The sequence below is a fragment of the Prionailurus viverrinus genome, chromosome E2 (genome assembly GCF_022837055.1).
Source record: "Prionailurus viverrinus isolate Anna chromosome E2, UM_Priviv_1.0, whole genome shotgun sequence".
NCBI lineage: Eukaryota > Metazoa > Chordata > Mammalia > Carnivora > Felidae > Prionailurus > Prionailurus viverrinus.
Window position 1 is genome coordinate 50,702,457 of NC_062575.1, and position 20,121 is coordinate 50,722,577.

The 20,121-nt window shown below is 41.5% G+C and overlaps 1 protein-coding gene across 3 annotated transcripts in view; it reads right to left on the reverse strand.

Annotated features, from left to right (window-relative positions):
• Positions 1 to 19,613, reverse strand: part of ZNF112 (zinc finger protein 112) — a 33,732-nt gene extending 14,119 nt beyond the window's left edge. Inside the window, exons 1-3 of one of the 3 annotated variants that reach the window (XM_047836690.1) lie at positions 19,542 to 19,613; positions 4,065 to 4,112; positions 567 to 693 (exon numbers count right to left, since the gene is read on the reverse strand). In XM_047836690.1, coding sequence (XP_047692646.1) covers positions 567 to 693; positions 4,065 to 4,079 — 142 coding nt within the window. In that variant the 5' untranslated portion in view covers positions 4,080 to 4,112; positions 19,542 to 19,613. Of the gene's footprint in view, positions 1 to 566; positions 1,588 to 4,064; positions 4,113 to 19,541 lie in introns of those variants that run through there. The other 2 variants (XM_047836692.1, XM_047836691.1) reach the window with 2 other exon arrangements.
• Positions 19,614 to 20,121: the final 508 nt, after the last annotated feature.

The window sequence follows — 20,121 nt, forward strand, 5'->3', positions numbered from 1 at the left end:
ATTTATTTTTGAGATAGAGAGAGAGAGGGCAAGCAGGGGAGGGGCAGAGAGAGAGAGGGAGACACAGAATCCGAAGCAGGCTCCAGGCCATGAGCACACAGAGCCTGATGCAGGGCTCGAACCCACCAAACTGTGAGATCATGATCCGAGCCAAAGTCATATACTTAACCGACTGAGCCACCCAGGCACCCCTACAAAAACATTGTTAAAGCAAAAAACAAAAACCAAAAAATAAGAAACCTCTGAAACATCAAGTTAATAAACAGTTACCATTACTGGCACCCTGGCCGGGGGTGGGGGGGTGGGGGGGGGGAAGCTGAGCAACTCACTAAATTGATTTCACAACAAACCATGTTGCAGAACCACAATTTGCCCATTGACATAGTTGGAAGGACGGATTTTTGCCTAGACAGAGACATCTTGTCTGTGTTGTACAGGGATTATTAGGTCTCTTATTTGGCCAAGCTCAGAGGATGGTTTCAAGAGTCCCAGAGCTTGAGACACCCGAGCGCATTTAAAGACACCCCAAGGCGGCTGGCATTCAGTCACCGCATGCCTGTCCTCACCCACAGAGACCAGGTTCCGGAAGTTCTCCAGCATCACGTCTCGGTACAGCTTCCTCTGGGTGGGGCCCAGCAGCCCCAGCTCCTCCTCACTGAAGACCACGGCCACATCCTTGAACATCACCGGCTCCTACAAACACCGAGCACACGCAGACCATGCTTATGGAAGGGGGCAGCATGAAGTGTGTGTCAAGGATGGGAAGCTGTTCTAGAATCTGGGGACCCAATCGAAGTAGCTGCCTTCTGTTTGCCTTCCACACTACTCGCTCCAGCCACCAAAAGGGCTGCAAGAAAAGAACTCCTTGCACACCAAGTTGCTGCCACACAAACAAGTAAATTGCTCCCTTTTTGATGGCACTCTTACAGGCAAGTCCCTGGAACTGTGGCATCACGGGCTACTGATATTTTAAAGTCACCCTTACTGTTGAAGTGTCTAGCTCGTCCTCTGTACCCCTCTGGAGTGTGCAGCGTTTATAATGTTGTGATGTGCGCAAGGCTTCACGCGGGAAGGCTCTGCCTCATGCTAGCTATGTGACCCTGGAAAAGTTCTCGATTCTCTCACCTGCATGCTGATACGCACAGCATAGGGTACTGATAATAAAACGAGTGACCTAAGTACCCGATAGATGTTAACTGTTATCATAATCACTCTTACGACCGGCTTTCATCCCATTGCGGGGCTGTATAGTAAGTCAAGGAATTGATGGCCTAGGATACAAGGCACTGATCCAGACGATGCATGCTGACTTAGTTTCAGCTTATCTATTATAAACAAGGCTGAAAAAAAAAAAATTCCTTTCACAGAGACCCTGGCTCATCCCCTTAAAATAAATTCCAAAAAGTAGAAATGGTGATGCTGAAGGACAGCTTTTAGTGTTTTGAGCTCTTAACGACAGGTGTTTCCTCCAAAAAGATTGTTCTTGCTTCTTCTTCTTCCAAGTACAAATTCCTAAACCTCTATACCCTGGCCAACACTAGACATGAATACCTAAAAAAAAAAAATAAAAAATAAAAATAAAAAAAAAAAGTCTGTGATAATCTCAGAAGTAGACATGGAAAGTAAACACCAGCTATTTAGCAAAAATGGTTACAAAGGTGGCTAGCAATGAAGACCATTCCCTCTTCACGTATTTGCTGGGCGTCTCTTATTTCTTGTCGCATTCCAAATATTCGTTTGGGGGACATTCAGTCCTTTTCTTCCAAATACGCTGTAAATACTTCGCATTCTACTTTGATGTTTGTCTTCTAACTTTTTACTGCAGGGGGTTTAAATCTTTTGAATGAAGACCGGGTCAACGCTGCATCTGTTCTGGCTGGAGCTCTAAATATCACGACCCGAGGCCTTCAGTCTCTGCGAGAGAACACTGCTTTGGTTTTGGATTTCGTTTTGTTTTGTTTTGCCTCTCTTTCCTCCCAAACGATGCGCCTGATACTCTTGATCCAGGAGGGAAAGGCTTTGGAGTTGGCCAGACACTTGTCTGCTGGAGGAACGTGAGCAGGACTTGGACCTCCAGGGCCGTCTTACCTTCATGTTAACATTGCAGATTATTCTAAATTCCCCTCGGGGCAGTGAATGAAGGAACAGGTGCAAAGTGCCTGCCTGTCCTATCGTCTAAAATTTTTTTTAATGAAGTCTATCGGTCTAACAAAATGAGTTAATATACAAGGAGTGAAACACAAGGACACATCCACAGACACACACGAAGAAAGTTTCAGGTCTTGGGAAGAGAAACAAAATCTAGCTCTTTTTGTCTGAAAACATCTCACACAATTTTTTTCTGTGTTCAGCTTCAGTAGGATTCAGTTAGACAGAACCACCTTTTAGGTATTCTTTTTATAAAGTAGCCGAGGCATTAGGAAAAAAAATTTTTTTTTTTTTAGTTTTAAGTCCCTACAACAGAAGGATAAATTGTATCAGAATTCTCTCAGAATTGCTTTTTGGGAAAGATTGTTGGTAGTAAAACCGATATTGTTGCCTTAAACTGCGAGAATTCCCAAGAACTTAACTTGTGAATGGGGCATAGTTGAAAAGGGGGCAGGGATGGCAGTTCATTGAAATTAATAAAAGATGACACGTTAGGTGAAATAATTTTAAGTGAAAAAAATTCAAAATTATAGCTATTGTTGCATATCTTAATGCATATGAAGTGACTGTGGAAAAAGGTAATTTATAAGCAGAATAATGTGTGGGCCTTTTCATTTTAAAACTTTTTTTTTTTTTTTTTTTTTTTGGCAGGGGCACCTGGGTGGCTCAGTCAGTTAAGTGTCTGACTCGATGTCAGCTCAGGTCATGATCTCATAGTCCCGAGATTGAGCCCCACATCGAATTCGGTGCCACGCCCAGCATGGAGCCTGCTTAAGATTCTCTCTCCCTGTTTCTCTGCCCCTCCCCTGCTCACACACTCTCTCTCTTTCTCTCAAATAAATAAAGTTTTTTTAAAAATTATTTTTTGGGGGGCGCCTGGGTGGCGCAGTCGGTTGAGCGTCCGACTTCAACCAGGTCACGATCTCGCGGTCCGCGAGTTCGAGCCCCGTGTCGGGCTCTGGGCTGATGGCTCGGAGCCTGGAGCCTGTTTCCGATTCTGTGTCTCCCTCTCTCTCTGCCCCTCCCCCGTTCATGCTCTGTCTCTCTCTGTCCCCAAAATAAATAAAAAACGTTGAAAAAAAAAATTTTTTTTTTTTAAATTATTTTTTGGGGCACCTGGGTGGCTCAGTCAGTTAAGTGTCCGACTTCAGCCAGGTCACGATCTCGCGGTCCGTGAGTTCGAGCCCCGCGTCAGGCTCTGGGCTGATGGCTCAGAGCCTGGAGCCTGTTTCCGATTCTGTGTCTCCCTCTCTCTCTGCCCCTCCCCCGTTCATGCTCTGTCTCTCTCTGTCCCAAAAATAAATAAAAAACGTTGAAAAAAAAACTTTTTTTTTTTAAAAATTATTTTTTGGGGCACCTGGGTGGCTCAGTCGGTTAAGTGTCCGACTTCAGCCAGGTCACGATCTCGCGGTCCGTGAGTTCGAGCCCCACATCGGGCTCTGGGCTGATGGCTCGGAGCCTGGAGCCTGTTTCCGATTCTGTGTCTCCTTCTCTCTCTGCCCCTCCCCCGTTCATGCTCTGTCTCTCTCTGTCTCAGAAATAAATAAACATTAAGAAAATTTTTTTTAATTCTTTTTTAAAAAGATTTTATTTTTTAGTAATCTCTATACCCGATGTGGGGCTCAAACCCACAACCCCAAGATCAAGAGTCACACACTCCGCCGACTGAGCCGGTCAGGTGCCTCCCATTTTTTAAAATGTCTATTTCTCTTGCACACTATTGTTTGTGCAAGAAGAAGAACATAAAACAGAAACTGAAAGGAAAACGTGTTTTAAAAAGAAACTGCGTGGCACCTAGATGGTCTTAAACATCTGCTGTAGTTCTTTCTTCTTGGCAAGGAAGAGAAAAAAGCGTGTCCCCCTCAGTGAGAAGTGAAATAATGCGCTCAGTGACGGAAGTGAGAACTCCAGCTCACCTGGAACTTGATCATTTTCTCCTCCTTTTCCCAGGGAAAGGCGGACACCTGAGAAGGCAAAACAAGGCACTGAGAAAGGAACCAGGCGAGGGAGGGAAACGGAGCTTGGTGCAAAAGAGAAAAAGGCGGCCCAGTGTCCGCCGGATTCCAGCCACCGGTGAGGTTTCTCCTGGCAGGACGCCTGCAAGCCGGGACAGGCTGCACAGTGACCCTCAGCCCTCCCTCCTCACGTTGCCTTTCTGCTCCTAAGGAACTCGCCCCGATCCCGCGACACGTGGGAAAGGAGAGGCCCTGGGATGTACTGGTTAGAAGTGGACTCGGGCACAAAATTCTGTTTCAAAACCTGGCACCGTTGTGTGTTTGCTGTGTATCTGCTATATGTTGGCACTGCCACAGCATACGCATGCATAATATAGAACATATAATATGTATCGTAAATATTATATACAATATATGACGTATGACAATATATAACACATGTTATTATACACAATATATAACATACATATAACATATATATTATATATATTATATACAATATGTAACATAATATATAACATATTGTATACAATAAATAATACATAACGTAATATATATTATAGTGCCTATAATATACAATATATGCATCTATTTAACCACGGTTAATTAATAACCTCTCCATGTTTCATTTCTGTAACCTAAAGCAGGAGGATCATAATGGAACCGACATTATCTGATTGCTATTAGGATTACGCGTGAATAGCAGAAAACTATTGCAATTATACCAATTTCTATTATGAGAAAACCAGATACTAATCTTCATCATAAAACCATCCTTGTAAACGTGTCTGGTAAGGCATCTGGGCGGCAAAGAGGACTTACTTCATATTTACACACTGAGACCACCTTCCTGAAAAGTTTAATGATGGATGGGTATTTTAAAATTTATTTAGATTTTATTTCATTATTCATCTTTAAAATTAAAAGAAAAAAATTTTTTTAACGTTCATTTATTTTTGAGAGAAAGAGACAGAGCATGAGGGGGAGAGGAACAGAGAGAGAGGCAGACACAGAATTGGAAGCGGGCTCCAGGCTCTGAGCTGTCAGCACAGAGCCTGACACAGGCTGGAACCCACAAACCGTGAGATCATGACCTGAGCTGAAGTCGGACGCTTAACCGACTGAGCCACCCAGGTGCCCCTGGCTTTTACCATTCTTAGTGATGGACTCACACTGATTTTTTTTAATGGTTGAAAAAAAAATTTTAAAGACTATTATCTTATGACATATGAAAAAATCAAATTTCATGGGGCGCCTGGGTGGCGCAGTCGGTTAAGCGTCCGACTTCAGCCAGGTCACGATCTCGCGGTCCGGGAGTTCGAGCCCCGCGTCAGGCTCTGGGCTGATGGCTCAGAGCCTGGAGCCTGTTTCCGATTCTGTGTCTCCCTCTCTCTCTTGTCTCTGTGTCTCCCTCCCCCGTTCATGCTCTGTCTCTCTCTGTCTCAAAAAATAAATAAACATTAAAAAAAAATTTAAAAAAAAAAAAAATCAAATTTCATAGATATTAATTCACAAATTCTATAAGGCATTGCTAGAACAGAGCCATGCTCATTGTTTAAGTATTGTTTCTGGCTGCTTTCATACCACAGCAGAATCCTATAGTTGCAACAACTGCATTGTATATGTGCAACTTACTACGTTGTACTGTTACAAAGCACAATCCAAATCACCGTGACTCAGTTATAAATCACAAGCACTTCAAGTTAGCACATGTATTGCTATACCACAACGTTTTAACTTGTATTACAGGTACATCCTAATTACATCAAAACAAGAAGATAAAAATACACTTTCAAAGTCTTACTTTTAAGGCACATTGGAGTGAAATATTTTGTTAGTGAATTAGAAGGCAAAGATATATATATAGATATATATAGATATATACACACACACACACACATATATATACATAGACACACACATATATAAGTATATATATATATACACACACATCAATATATATATATGTATACACACACACACACACACACACACACACACACACATCAACATTATCAGACCAAGCCCTCATCATAAATATCCTCAATTCACAGTAAAGGAGTGGTCAGAAGAATTAGAAAACAAATTCCAAAGGTTGTCTTTTAGTCTTGTTGATTGTTTCCTTCGCTGTGCAGAAGCTTCTTATTTTCATGAAGTCCCAACAGTTCATGTTTGCTTTTATTGCCCTTGCCTCAGGAGAGATATTTAGTAAGAAGTTGCTACAGCCGGGGCACCTGGGTGGCACAGTCGGTTAAGCGTCCGACTTCAGCCAGGTCACGATCTCACGGTCCGTGAGTTCGAGCCCCGCGTCAGGCTCTGGGCTGATGGCTCGGAGCCTGGAGCCTGTTTCCGATTCTGTGTCTCCGTCTCTCTCTCTGCCCCTCCCCCGTTCATGCTCTGTCTCTCTCTGTCCCCAAAATAAATAAAAAACGTTGGAAAAAAAAAAAAAAAAAGAAGTTGCTACAGCCAATGTCAAAGAGATTCCTGCCTGTAACCCTCTAGGATTTTGATGGTTTTCTGTCTCACATTTAGGGAGAACATATTTGCAAATGACATAGCTGATAAAGGGTTAGTATCCACCATCTATAAAGAACTTATCAAACTCAACACCCAAAAAAGAAATAATCCAGTGAAGAAATGGGCAGAAGACATGAATGGACATTTCCCCCAAAACACGCAGATGACCGACAGACACAGGAAAAGATGGTCAAAATCACTCATCATCAGGGAAATACAAATCAAAACGACGAGGTATCACCTCACACCTGTCAGAATAGCTAACATTAACCACACAGGAAACAACAGATGTTGAAGAGGATGTCGAGAAAAGTCAGAATGCAAACTAGTGCAGCCACTCTGGAAAACAGTATGGAGGGTCTTCAAAAAGTAAAAAATAGAACTATCCTACAATCCAACAATTTGCACTAGATATCTACCCAAAGGATACCAAAATACCGATTCAAAGGGATACATGCACCCCGATGTTTATAGTAGCATTACCAACAATAGCCAAATTATGGAAATAGCTCAAATGTCCACTGACTGATGAATGGATGAAGAAGTTGTGGCCTGGAATATTACTCGGACATCAAAAAGAATGAAATCTTGCCATTTGCAACAACATGGATGGAGTTAGAGTGTACTATGCTAAGCAAAAAAAGTCCATCAAAGACAGACAAATACTATATGATTTCATGCCTATGTGGAATTTAAGAAATGAAACAGATGAGCATAGGAGGAAAAATGAGAGAGGCAAATCATAAAACAGATTCTTAACTATAGAGAACAAACTGAGGGGAGCTGGGGGGATGGGTTAAATGGATGATCGGTACTAAGGAGGGCACGTGTGATGAGCACTGGGTTTTATACGTAAATAATGAATCACTAAATTCTGCTCCTGAAACGAACATTACAATATATGTTAACTAACTGGAATTTAAATAAAAACTTGAAACTACAAAAAAAAAAAAAAAAGAAAAGAAAGAAAGAAAAATTCGAAAATTTAAAATGAAATGTCTCATCAGGACGCCTGGATGGCTCAGTTGGTTAAGTATCCGATTCCTGATTTTGGCTCAGGTCATGATCTCGTGGTTCATGGAATCAAGCCCCACATCGGCTTCTGTACTGACAGCACCGAGTCTGCTTGGGATCCTCTTTCTCTCCCTCTCCCTCTGCCCCTCCTCAGCTCATACTTGCCCTCTCTCTCTCTTTCTCTAAAAATGAGTAAACGTTAAAGACAAAATGAAGCGTCTCATTAGAGCAGACTTTCTTCACCAAAACATAAACGCTTCAGCCAAGAAAGATACAAGGATGGCAAATAAGCGAAAGACGTATCTGCTGAACATCATTAGTCACTAGGGAAATGTAAGTTAAAGTCACAATGAGCTTGTAATACACGTTCATTTAGAATGCCTAAAATTAAAAGTAAAATACAGACAATGCTAAATGACGACCAAGGTGTGGAGCAACTGGAACTTTCATGCATCATTAGTGGAAATGCAGGACGGTAGACAGCCTGGAGAACAGTTTGGTAGTTTCTTATAATGTTAAATATACAATCCCCATAGGACCCAACATTCCTATTCCTGGCTATATACACTAGAGAAATAGGCACAAAAATCTGTACACAAATGTTTATAGCAGCCAAGAACCGAAAACAACCCAAATACCCTCCAGTGGATGGATGAGCGGATAAACTATAATATATATTATATTATATATATTTTATTAATTAATGGAGTATTAACCAGCAAGAATGGTGAACACTTAGCCAGATGAAGCCGTGATACATACAGTGTGGATGAATGTCAAAAGCATTATGCTGAGTGAAAGAAGCCAGCCTCAAAAGTTTACATATGGTATGAGTTCATTTATATGACACTCTCAGAAAGACAAGCCTGTAGGGGTCTAGTGGTTGCCGGTAGTTACAGATGTGGTGAAGGATGATTATGAAGAGAAAACAGGAGGGGAATTTGGGGAGCTGATGGGACTGCTCTGCATCGGATGATGGTGGTGATTATATACATTTACACCTGCATTAAAATGAATAAAACTGTACCCCCAAAAGAAAAAGATAGCGAACTTTACAAGAATTGTTTTTTATAAGTCCATTTCCTTATCTGTAATATAAGGGTATTAGGTTTGTTATGAGAAATAAGGTTTTTTCCTTCATTTATTTTATTTTTTGGAGAGAGAAAGCACGTATGTGAGTTGGGGAGGGGCAGAGGAAGAGGGAGAGAATACGAAGCAGGCTCCATGCAGCGCGTGACCTCACGACCGTGAAATCATGATCTCAGCCAAAACCAAGAGTCGGACACTTCACAGACTGAGCCACCCAGATGCCCTGAGAAAGAAGTCAATCTATGTAAACTATTGGAAACACTGCCTCCTAGTCATAACAGTCTACAAATATTTGCTATTATTATTTCTACCGATGTATTTCTTAGGAAAAAATACAGTGATTCTTAGGAAATATGTTTTCGATCATCAAAAGAATTGCCCACCCACTTTTCAACACTCTGAAATAGTTGGTGGATTATATAGCTCACTAATACTAACTGAGATTAAGGAATATCGCCATCGGCCATTTTGCTACCTCATTCCAATTTCAGAAATTCTGCCCTGCCAACATTTCATGCCAGCTGTCTGTTGAGTAGTTATTCTAACCAGAAACCCTGGCCCATCTTATACTGAGTGCTGAACACACAGAGAAAAATATGACATGGTCCCAGCACCACAAGAACTGCAGGTGGATGGAAAGAGAGGGATAAGAGACAAAAAAACCAGACACAGGTAAGCCAAATTCTATACACGAAAACAAAATCCATCACCATCCCTCTCCAAAGTGCCATGTTCTTGTGGAGCCTTCTCAACTGACATTCTCCAAGCATCACAGATGCTTGAAGTGAAAACCTTAGAGTAGGTGCTAACATCTCCCTTTCTTGGTCTTGGATATAAAAAATAAATGATAATCAATTTCTGGCAATTATGACAACCAATGAACCACTAGTTCATGCTGACTCAATGTTGGGGATTTGCTTTAAGAGGCTGAAACAAAAAGACTGGGGGCGGTGGGGGTACAAGGCTGACAGATGGTAACAAGGATTAAATACGGGTGATGGTTCCACTGGGGCTCATTATGGTTACTCTTATTACATTTGGCTATATTTATAAATTTCCACAGTAAAAACTTACGGGAGAAATAAAACCTATATCTACTTTGTAAATCTTTAGTAAAAAAAGCCAAAACTATATATATGGACCAGGAAAACATTAAAATATTAATATTGTTATCTCTACAACCTGTGGTTACTGGCAATTAAACTTTTCTCTTGTGGAACCTGGGTGGCTCGGTTGGTTGAGCGTCCAACGTCAGCTCAGGTCATGATCTCATGGTTGAGCGTCCAACTTCAGCTCAGGTCATGATCTCATGGTTTGTGAGTTTGAGCCTCATATCGAGCTCGCTGCTATTAGCCCACTTCTGATCCTCTGTCCCCCTCCGTGTCCCTTCCTCACTGGTGCTCTCTCTCTCAAAAATAAATAAAACTTAGGAAAAAAAAAAAAAGGAAAAATCCCTTTAATAGAGAACAGAACCTTAAAAAAAAAAAAACTTTTCTCCTTATACCTCAGGTATTTTCTTAATTCTCTACAATATCCCATCATTATTTCTATAATCAGAATACGAACTATAAATTTCTAGGATTGAAGTTTTAAATATTTATTTATTTATTTTGAGAGAGAGAGAGAGAGAGTGAACAGGGCAGCAGCAGAGAGGGAGAGAGAATCCCAAGCAGGCTCCACGCTGTCAGCACGAGCCTGATGTGGGACTCGATCTCCTGAACTGTAAGCTCATGACCTGAGCCGAAATCAAGAGTTGGACGCTTGACCAACTGAGCCACTCAGGCACCCCCCTAAGATTTAGTCTTTTCAAATTAAAGTATAGTTGACATATTATGTTTCAGGTATACAACACAATGATTTGATAATTCTACACATTATGCAATGCTCCCCACAGTAAGTGTAATTATCATTTGTTACCATACAAAATTAATACAGTATTATGGACTCTATTCTGTACTTTTTATCCTTGAGACTTATTCTATAACTGGAAGTTGGTACCTCTTAACTCCCTTCACCTATCTCACCCATCACCCCCAGCCCTCTCTCCTTTGGCCACCACCAGTTTGTTCTCTGTATTTATCGGTCTGTTATTGTTGTGTTTGGTTTTTAGATTCTAATATAAGTGAAATCATATGGTATTTGTCTCTCTCTGACTTATCTCACTTAGAAGTATAAATATTATTCCAAATAAAATGCCGTTAAATTACAGATGACTGAAAATATCTTATCAAAAACTCAAAGTTCATTGACATAGCCTTCATGGCCCTCTACAAAAATCCAAAACATGCCTTCTCAACATGATACTAAGCATACTAAGAACTAAGGCAATAGGTTGAAACCTAACTCAAATCCCAGCTCAGCCTTCCTAGGTGTGTGACCTAGGACAAACAACTTATGCCCTCTGTGTCTCCCTTTTCTCATCTACAACATGGGAATAACAGTATCCATGGGACCCCATAGGGCTCTTGTTGGGATTGCATATGTTAATTCACATAAAATTTCTAGGATCATGTTTAACATTAAACGTTTAAATAGAATCGTTAGGAGACAGGAAGACGGTGGCAGAGCAGGAGGACACTAGGCTTGCCTGGTCCCACAAATGCAACTAGGTAACTATTAGATCAAGCTAAATACCCTAGAAATCAACCTGAAGACTGACGGAACAAACTCTACCACTAAACAGACAGAAGGGGCTACATCCAAGAAGGTAAGAAATGCAGAGATGTAGTTTAGGGGAGAAACAGATCCTGGCTGCTGTCGAGGGGAGGGTGCCGCGATCGTGGAGAAGGGAGCGAGAAAGAGAGGAGCACACCAGGGACACCCGAGGAGAATGTTTCTCCATTGTCAATGGCTTGGAAAGTGAGAGGGGCTGAATTTTGTGCATTCTTACAATTGTGCGGGGCTTAAAGCCTAGAGGTTTTTGGGGTTTTTTGTTTTTTTTTTTTTGCTTTTTGTTTTTTGGGTTTTTTCCCTGCATGGCATTTTTTAATTGCACAGGTAGTTTTAAATAAATGGAGGAAACACCTTCCAAAAATCACACTAGCAGGGAAATATTCTGTCAAGCACTTACATAGTCAATTTCCACAGTTTTACATAAGGTTCTTGATATTTACTTTCACTGTACACGAGGGAAAGGAGCCCCCTCAGGCAGGTGTTCTCTCCGCTTTCAGAAACAAACCAAAGGACCTGAAATTGGAGGCAAGCCTGGGATGCCAAGAAGGGGGGAAAGAAATGATAACGGGCCATTCATAAATTCCATGTCCAAGCCGCTCTTTCAATGGCACTTACATAATTTTAGGGCAAACTACTGCCCTTATGATAAAGTTGCGATCTGAAAAGCTGTAATTCTGGATTATAGTAATATATCTCAGTACCTTGCTAGATGATAAAGACAATACTTAGGCTCAGCTAGAAGGTTTGAATAGACAAATACTTTAGAGGAATTCCCTAGGACTTTACAGTCTCTCCTTTGAAAGCCTGGAGCTTTAAAAGTCAGTGGGCTCGGCTGAGATAGAGCCCAGAAGGCTCTTGAAGAGAAGCTGTTCTTGAAGAGAAAGACAGGCAAACAACCGAGGGGAATGCAGCACGAAAGCAGCAATCTGAAGAGCAGCTGGGGCACACAGTTGGGAGATTATTTGCTGTTCTCAGAGCATGTCCCCGAGAGGCAGCATTCACAGAGACACCTCCCCAGGATGAAGGAGGTGGCCCGGCACCATTTCCCTCTCCCATCCCTCAGCATAAGCACAGAGCCACCTGCAGAAAGCAGTACAGCACAGATACTGGCTGCCTAACCTGCCTGAACCAAGCCCCACCCTGCTGTGCTCCAGTGGAACTGCCTTTTCAGTCTCGGCACAGTGGGCCCCTCCCCCAGAAGACCAACACAAACCCCTGCCCTCACCATGTCTCCAGACCAGAGAGTTTTACAGGGCCTCAGTTCCAGTGGAGATGGTGAAGAGACTCATTTCACAAGCAGACCAGAGCACACCTATTTAAAACTCACCAAATTTAGGCCAGGGACCAATCACTGCCCACAGTAGGCAAAGAGAGCCTCTGCAGGCAAGGAGAACCTCTGCAGACAACTGGGCTGAAGGACAGAGCAACCAGAACACAACAGCAGAGTGCATGCAGCACACACTGTAGACACCCTGAAGTGCCAGGCCCTGGGAAATACGTGGCTTCTTTTTCACAAGGTCATTACTTTCAAGAGCAAAGACATAACTAGCTGTTCTAACACAGAGAGGCAGGCAGAGACTCAGACAAAATGAGAAGATAGAAGAATGTATCCCAAATGAAAGAAAAGACAAGTTCACGGCTAGAGATCTAAGTGAAACAGGTATCACTAACATACCTGATAGAGAATTTAAAGCAACAATCATAAGGATACTCAGCGGACTAGAGAAAGAATGGAGACGTTAGTGGAACCCTTAACACAGTGATAAAAGAGTTAAAAAAGAGATGAAGAGTGCAATAAATAAGATTAGAAACACGCTTGATGCAATGACCAACAGGCTGGAAGAAGTATAAGAACAAATTAATGACCCAGAAGACAAAGTAATGGAAAACAATAAAGCTATATAAAACAGAGAAAGAATTATGCAAAACAAAACTTAGGGAACTCACTGATTCTATCAAACGTAAGATTTGTATCACTGGAGTCCCAGAAGAAGAAGATAGTGAAGGGGGCAGAAAACTTATTTGAAGAAATAATAGCTGGAACTTCCCAAATCTGGGAAAGGAAACAGACATCCAGATCCAGGAGGCACAAGAACCCCCAACAAAATCAACAAAAGCAGGCCAACACCAAGACATATTGTAGTTACATTTATAAAATACAGTGACAAAGAAAAAAATCTTAAAACAGCAACACAAAAGAAGTCAGTAACTTACAAGGGAAAACCCAGAAGGCTAGCAGGAGATTTCTCAATAGCAACTACAGGCCAGAAGGGGGTGGCATGATATTTTCAAAATGCTCAATTCAAAAATTCTGCTGCCAAATATACCCTATCTAGCAAGGCTATCATCCAGAATAGAATGAGAAAGAAAGAGTTTCCCAGACAAACCAAAGGAGTTCACGAGGACTAAACCAATCCTGCAAGAAATATTAAAGGGGACTCTGAATGGAAAGGAGAGACCAAAAGTGAAAGTATGAAGGCAAGAAAAACAAAAGCAGTAAAAATGAATATTTATGTAAAAACTCAGTCAAGGAACTCTCTCTCTCTTTCACACACACACACAAATATAAAATATGATGACAAATATAAAAATGTGGGGAGGAAAGGAGAAAAGAATAGGTTCAAACTTAAATGACCATCAAGTTAATATAGATTGCTATATGCAGAAGAGGTTATATACCAACCTAATAGTGACCATATTATCAAAAACCACTGACAAATACGCAAAGAATAAAGAGAAAGAAATCCAAATATATCACTAAGGAAAATAAGCAAAACACGAAAGAGAAAAAGACAAGAAAGGATCAGAGAAAACATAAAACAAGTAATAAAATGGCAATAAATACATATCTATTGTAATTACTTTGAATGTAAATGGACTAAACGCTCCAATCAAAAAACATAGGGTGTCAGAATAGGGGGGAAAAAAAAGACCCCCTACATATGCTGCCTACAAGAGATTCATTTTAGACCTAACGACACCTGTAGATTGAAAGTGAGGGGATGGAGAAACATTTACCATGCAAATAGATGTCAAAAGAAAGCCAAAGTAGCAATACGTACATCAGACACACTGACTTTAAAACAAAGACTGTAACAAGAGACAAAGAAGGGCCCTATAATAAAGGGGACAATCCAGTAAGAAGATATAACAAGTGTAAATATTTATGCCCCAACATGGAAGCTCCCAAATATATAAAACAATTAATAACAAGCATAAAGAAATTAATTGATAATAATACAATAGTTGGGGACTTTAACAGCCCACTTACATCAATGCACAGATCATCTAAGCAAAAATCAACAAGGAAACAATGGCTTTGAATGACACACTGGACCAGATGAGCTTAACGGATATTTTCCAAACATTCCATCCTAAAACAGAATACACATTCTTTACAAGTGCACACAGAATGTTCTCCTGACTAGATCACATATTAGGTCACAAATCAGCCCTCAACAAATATAAAAAGACTGAGATCATACCACGCATATTTTCTGACACAACACTATGAAACTTGAAGTCAATCACAAGAAAAAATCTGGAAAGACCACAAGTACATATAGGTTAAATAACATGCTACTTAACAATGAAAGGGTCAACAAGGAAATAAAGAAGTTAAAAAAAAATCCACGGAAACAAATGAAAATGAAAACACAACAGTTCAAAACCTCTGGGATGCAACAAAAGTGGTCGTAAGAGGGAAGTATATAGCAATAGAGGCCTACATCAAGAAGAAAGGAAAAAAAAAAAAGAGAAAAATCTCAAATAAACAATCTAACCTTACATCTAATGGAGCTAGAAAAAGAACAACAAACGAAGCCTAAAGCTAGCAGAAAGAACAAAGATTAAAGCAGAAATAAACGATATAGAAACTAAAAACAAAAAACAAAACAAAACAAAAAAACCAATAGAACAAATCTATGAAACCAGGAGCTAGTTCTTTGAAAAAATAAAATTGAAAAAACCTCCAACCAGACTTATCAAAAAGGAAAGGGAAAGGACCCAAATAAATAAAATCACAAATGAGAGAGGAGAAATATCAACCGATACTACAGAAATACAAACAATTATAAGAGAATATTATGAGAAAGTATATGCCAACAAACTGGACAATCGGGAAGAAATGGATAAATTCCTAGAAACATATAAACTACCAAAACTGAAACAGGAAGAAATAAAAACTTGAACACACCAATAGCCAGCAAAGAAATTAAATCAGCAATCAAAAATCTCCCCACAAACAAAAGTCCAGGGCCAGATGGCTTCACAGGGGTATCCTACCATACATTTAAAGAAGAGGTAATATCTATTCTTCTCAAACTATTTCAAAAAATTAAAAAGGAAGGGAAACTTCCAAATTCATTCTATGAGGACAGCATTACCCTCATACCAAAACCAGACAAAAGACTCCACTAAAAAAGAAAACTATATCCCTGATGAACATGGATGTGAAAATTCTCAATAAAACACTAGCAAATCGGATCCAATAGTACATTAAAAGAATCATTCACCATAATCGAGTGGAATTTATTCCTGGGCTCCAAGGGTGATTCAATAGTCACAAATCAATGTGATATACCGCATTAATACAAGAAAAGATAAGAACCATACAACCCTTTCAATAGACGCAGAAAAAGCATTTGACAAAGTACAATATCCATTCTTAATTAAAAAAAAAAAACCTGAAAAAAATAGGTTTAGAGGAAACACCTCAATATAATAAAGGGCATATACAAAAAGCCCACAGCTAATATCATCCTCAATGAGGAAACGTTGAGAGCTTTTCCCCTATGGTCAGGAACAAGACAGAGATGTCCACTCTCACCATTGTTATTTAACATAGTACTGGAAGTCCTAACCTCAACAATCAGACAACAAAAAGAAATAAAAGGCATCCAAATCGGCAAGGAAGAAGTCAAACTTTCACTATTTGCAGATGACATGATACTATTTTCACTATTTGCAGATGACACGATACTCTATATAGGAAATCCAAAAAAAAAAAAAAAATCCACCAAAAAACTGCTACAACTGATAAACAAATTCAGTAAAGTCACCGGATTCAAAAAAACAGAATCTGCTGCATTCTATATGCCAATAATGAAGCAGCGGGAATCAATCTCATTTACAAGTGCACCAAAAATAATAAGATACCTAGGAATAAACATAACCAAAGAGGTGAAAGACCTGTACTCTGAAAACTAGAAAACACTGATGAAAGAAATTGATGAGGACACAAAGAAATGGAAAGACTTTCCATGCTCATAGGTTGGAAGAACAAATACTGTTAAAATGTCAATACTACCCAAAGCAATCTACACATTTAAGGCAATCCCTAGCAAAACACCACCAACATTTTTCACAGAGCTAGAACAAACAATCCTAAAATGTATATGGAACCACAAAAGACGCTGAGTAGACAAAGCAACCTTGAAAAAGAAAAGCAAAGATGGAAGCATCAGAATTCCGGACTTCAAGTTAAATTACAAAGCTGCAGTAATCAAAACAGTATGGTACTGGCACAAAAACAGACACCAAGATCAATGGAACAGAACAGAAAACCCAAAAATGGGCCCACAATTATAGGGTCAATTAACCTTAGGCAAAGCAGGAAAGCATATCCAATGGGAAAAAGACGATCTTTTCAACAAATCGCGTTGGGGAAACTGGACAGCAACATGCAAAAGAATGAAACGGAACCACTTTCTTACATCATACACAAAAACAAATCCAAGATGGATGAAAGACCTAAATGTGAGAGAGGAAAGCATCAAAATCCTAGAGGAGAACACAGGCAGTAACCTCTTTGATAGTGGCTGTAGCGACTTCTTTCTAGACAGGTCTCCTAAGGTAAAGGAAACAAAAGCAAAAAATAAACTACTGGGATTACATCAAAATAAAAAGCTCTGTGCAGCAAAGAAAACAATCAACAAAACTAAAAGGCAACCTATAGAATGGTAGAAGATATTTGCAAAGTACGTATCTGATAAAGGGTTAATATCCAAAATAAATGAAGAACTTCTACAAATCAACCCCCAACAACAAATAATGCAGTTAAGAGATGGGTAGAAGACATGAGCATACAAGTCTCCAAATAAGGCAGTCAGATGGCCAACAGACACACGGAAAGAGGCTCAACAACACTTATCATCAGGGAAATGCAAATCAAAACCACAATGAGATACCACCTCCCATCTATCAAAATGGCTAAAATCAACGGCAGAAGAACCACAATTGTTGGCGAAGATATGAAGAAAAGGGAACCCCCTTACACTGCTGGTGGGAATACAGACTGGTGCATCCAAGGTACAAAATGTAAGGAGGTTCCTCAAAAAGTTCTAAATAGAACTACCCCACGACCCAGCAATTGCACGTCTACGTATTTACCCAACGGATATAAAAATACTGATTCGAAGGGATACATGCACCCCGATGTTTACAGTACCATTATCTACAACAACCAAATCATGGAAACCCCTCGACTGATGAATGGATAAGGAAGATGCAATATATGTACACACGATGGAATATTACTCAACCATAAAAAGGGAATAAAATCTTGCCATTTGCAACGGCATGAGTGCAGTTAGAGTCTTACGCTAAGCGAAGCAAGTTAGTCACAGAAAGGCAAATACCATGTTATTTCACTCCTGTGTGGAGTTTAAGACACAAGCAAAGGAAAAGAGAGAGGCAAACCAAGAAACAGACTCTCAACTATAGAGAACAAACTGATGGTTACTAGAATGGAGGTAGTGGAGGGATGGGTAATAAGAGGTGGGGATTAAGGAGGGCACTTGTGTTTTTTTAACGCTTGCTTCCTTCCTTCCTTCCTTCCTTCCTTCCTCCCTCCCTCCCTTTCTTTTTTTGGGGGGGTGGGGGGAGCAGAGAGACAGAGAGAGAGAGAGAGAGAGACAGAGACAGAGAGAGAGAATCTCAAGCAGGCTCCAAGCACAGCTTAGAGCCCGAGACAGGCTGGATCCCACCACCCTGGGATCATGACCTGAGCGGCAACCAAGGGTCAGACGCTCAACCGACAGAACCACCAAGCCGCCCCCAAGGAGGGCACTTGTGATGACCATCAGGTGTTGGATGTCAAAGCACTACATTGTACACCTGAAACTAGTATTACACTGTATGTTAACGAACTGGAATATAAATAAAAACTTTTTAAAAAGTAAGTACAATCCTTATTACTCGTGCCCAAGTACTCCCCCATCCCTTCCTGTATTTAAACAAAAGTCAGGGCATGTTCCTGGTAGAATTTGCAGATGCGTAAAGGAAATATCTTCTCCCCTGAGAGGAGATAACCTAAGAGGAAGAAAGATGCTAAGTCCTACTCAGGTGAGGCTCTTCTTCCAGGAGCCAAAGCGTCATTCCCCCCTCCCAGCAGCCTTTTTCAACGATGTCCAGGCTGGGGAAGGAAAGGAGGCTCAGAGAAATCACAACTTCATCAGAACTCCCATGTACATTACAGTGGACAGTGCAGACAACATCCGGGAATAACCCCTACAAAAACCTACATTTAGATTTAAAAAAAAAAACAAAAACACAACAATTAGGAATCTGGGTGCAGCTTCGCTTTCTTCAGGGATCTGAGAAAGGCCAGGAGCCGGAACTCTGACCCCCATCCCAGGTTCACAGAAGCTTTCAGGGGACTGAGAAATTAAAAGGTACTGCTAACAGGGGCCTTTTTTTTTTTTTTTTTTTTTTTTAAACCCCAAGCCAAGCTCTAAGTCCTCCACTTCTCCATCCTCCCTTAACTCGCAAAATAACTCTATTAGGTAGACGCTAATATCCACTTGGAGGAGAGGAAAGAGAGGCAGAGACGCACAGAAATTCTCCGAATATGCCACCGCTGGGATGCGGCAGCATTGGCTGGTGGTCGGGGAAAGGGCGGGGAGGCGCAGAGGCAGGAGGAGACCCTCAGCCCCGGCGAGGTGGGAGCCCGGCCCGGCCCCGAGCCGGGGATGCGCCCACCGCCCCGCAATCCACAGAGCTCATTCAAAGGGAACACCAACCCCGCCCTTGGCCGCAGGCGGCTTCTCTTCCCCAGCGTCCAGAGCCTGGTCACCGTGGGCCAAGGCAATGGGAAGCCAGGTCAGTGCGGCCGCGGGGAGGGCCCCCGGGGAGGCAGGGGCTCACCTTTCGCGGAGGAACGAAGGCCGCGGCCTCGCGTACCTGGAGCGGAAGCGACTCTGCCTACAGAAACCCCCCCCCTTGGACTACGTTTCCCAGAATTCCCGGCGGGAGCAGGGACACCGCCTTGGCCGCCTGCGGCGGAAGTTATCCAGCCTCACTGAGTTCCGGGACTACACTTCCCAGAATTCCCAGGCCACCTCGTCGCCTTCCGAGGGTGGAAGTGTCGGCTGTCCCAGCGAGAGGCTGGATTGTATTTCGGAGCCTGCGGGTCGGAGCGAGTTCCGTAACCCCGAAATGCTGCCACAGGTACAGAACTCCTTGATGTGCTTCTGTATTATCTCCAGCCAACCATGCAAGCGAGGCGTCTTTCGGGAGCGTTAATGCGTCTGACCTTGTGCATCGGTGGACTGCAAATCCCGGAACCTCCTGCGGAGTGGCCTTTCCTCAAGGCCCTCCTCTCTCTTTGGGATAGTCAGTATTTGGACAGGCGGTATTCTCTTTTGGATAGTCAGTACGAATTAATTCTATACCGTTAGTGGAGCTTGGCCGCCCCCTCCCCCGTCGTTTTCTTGAAAAAAATTTT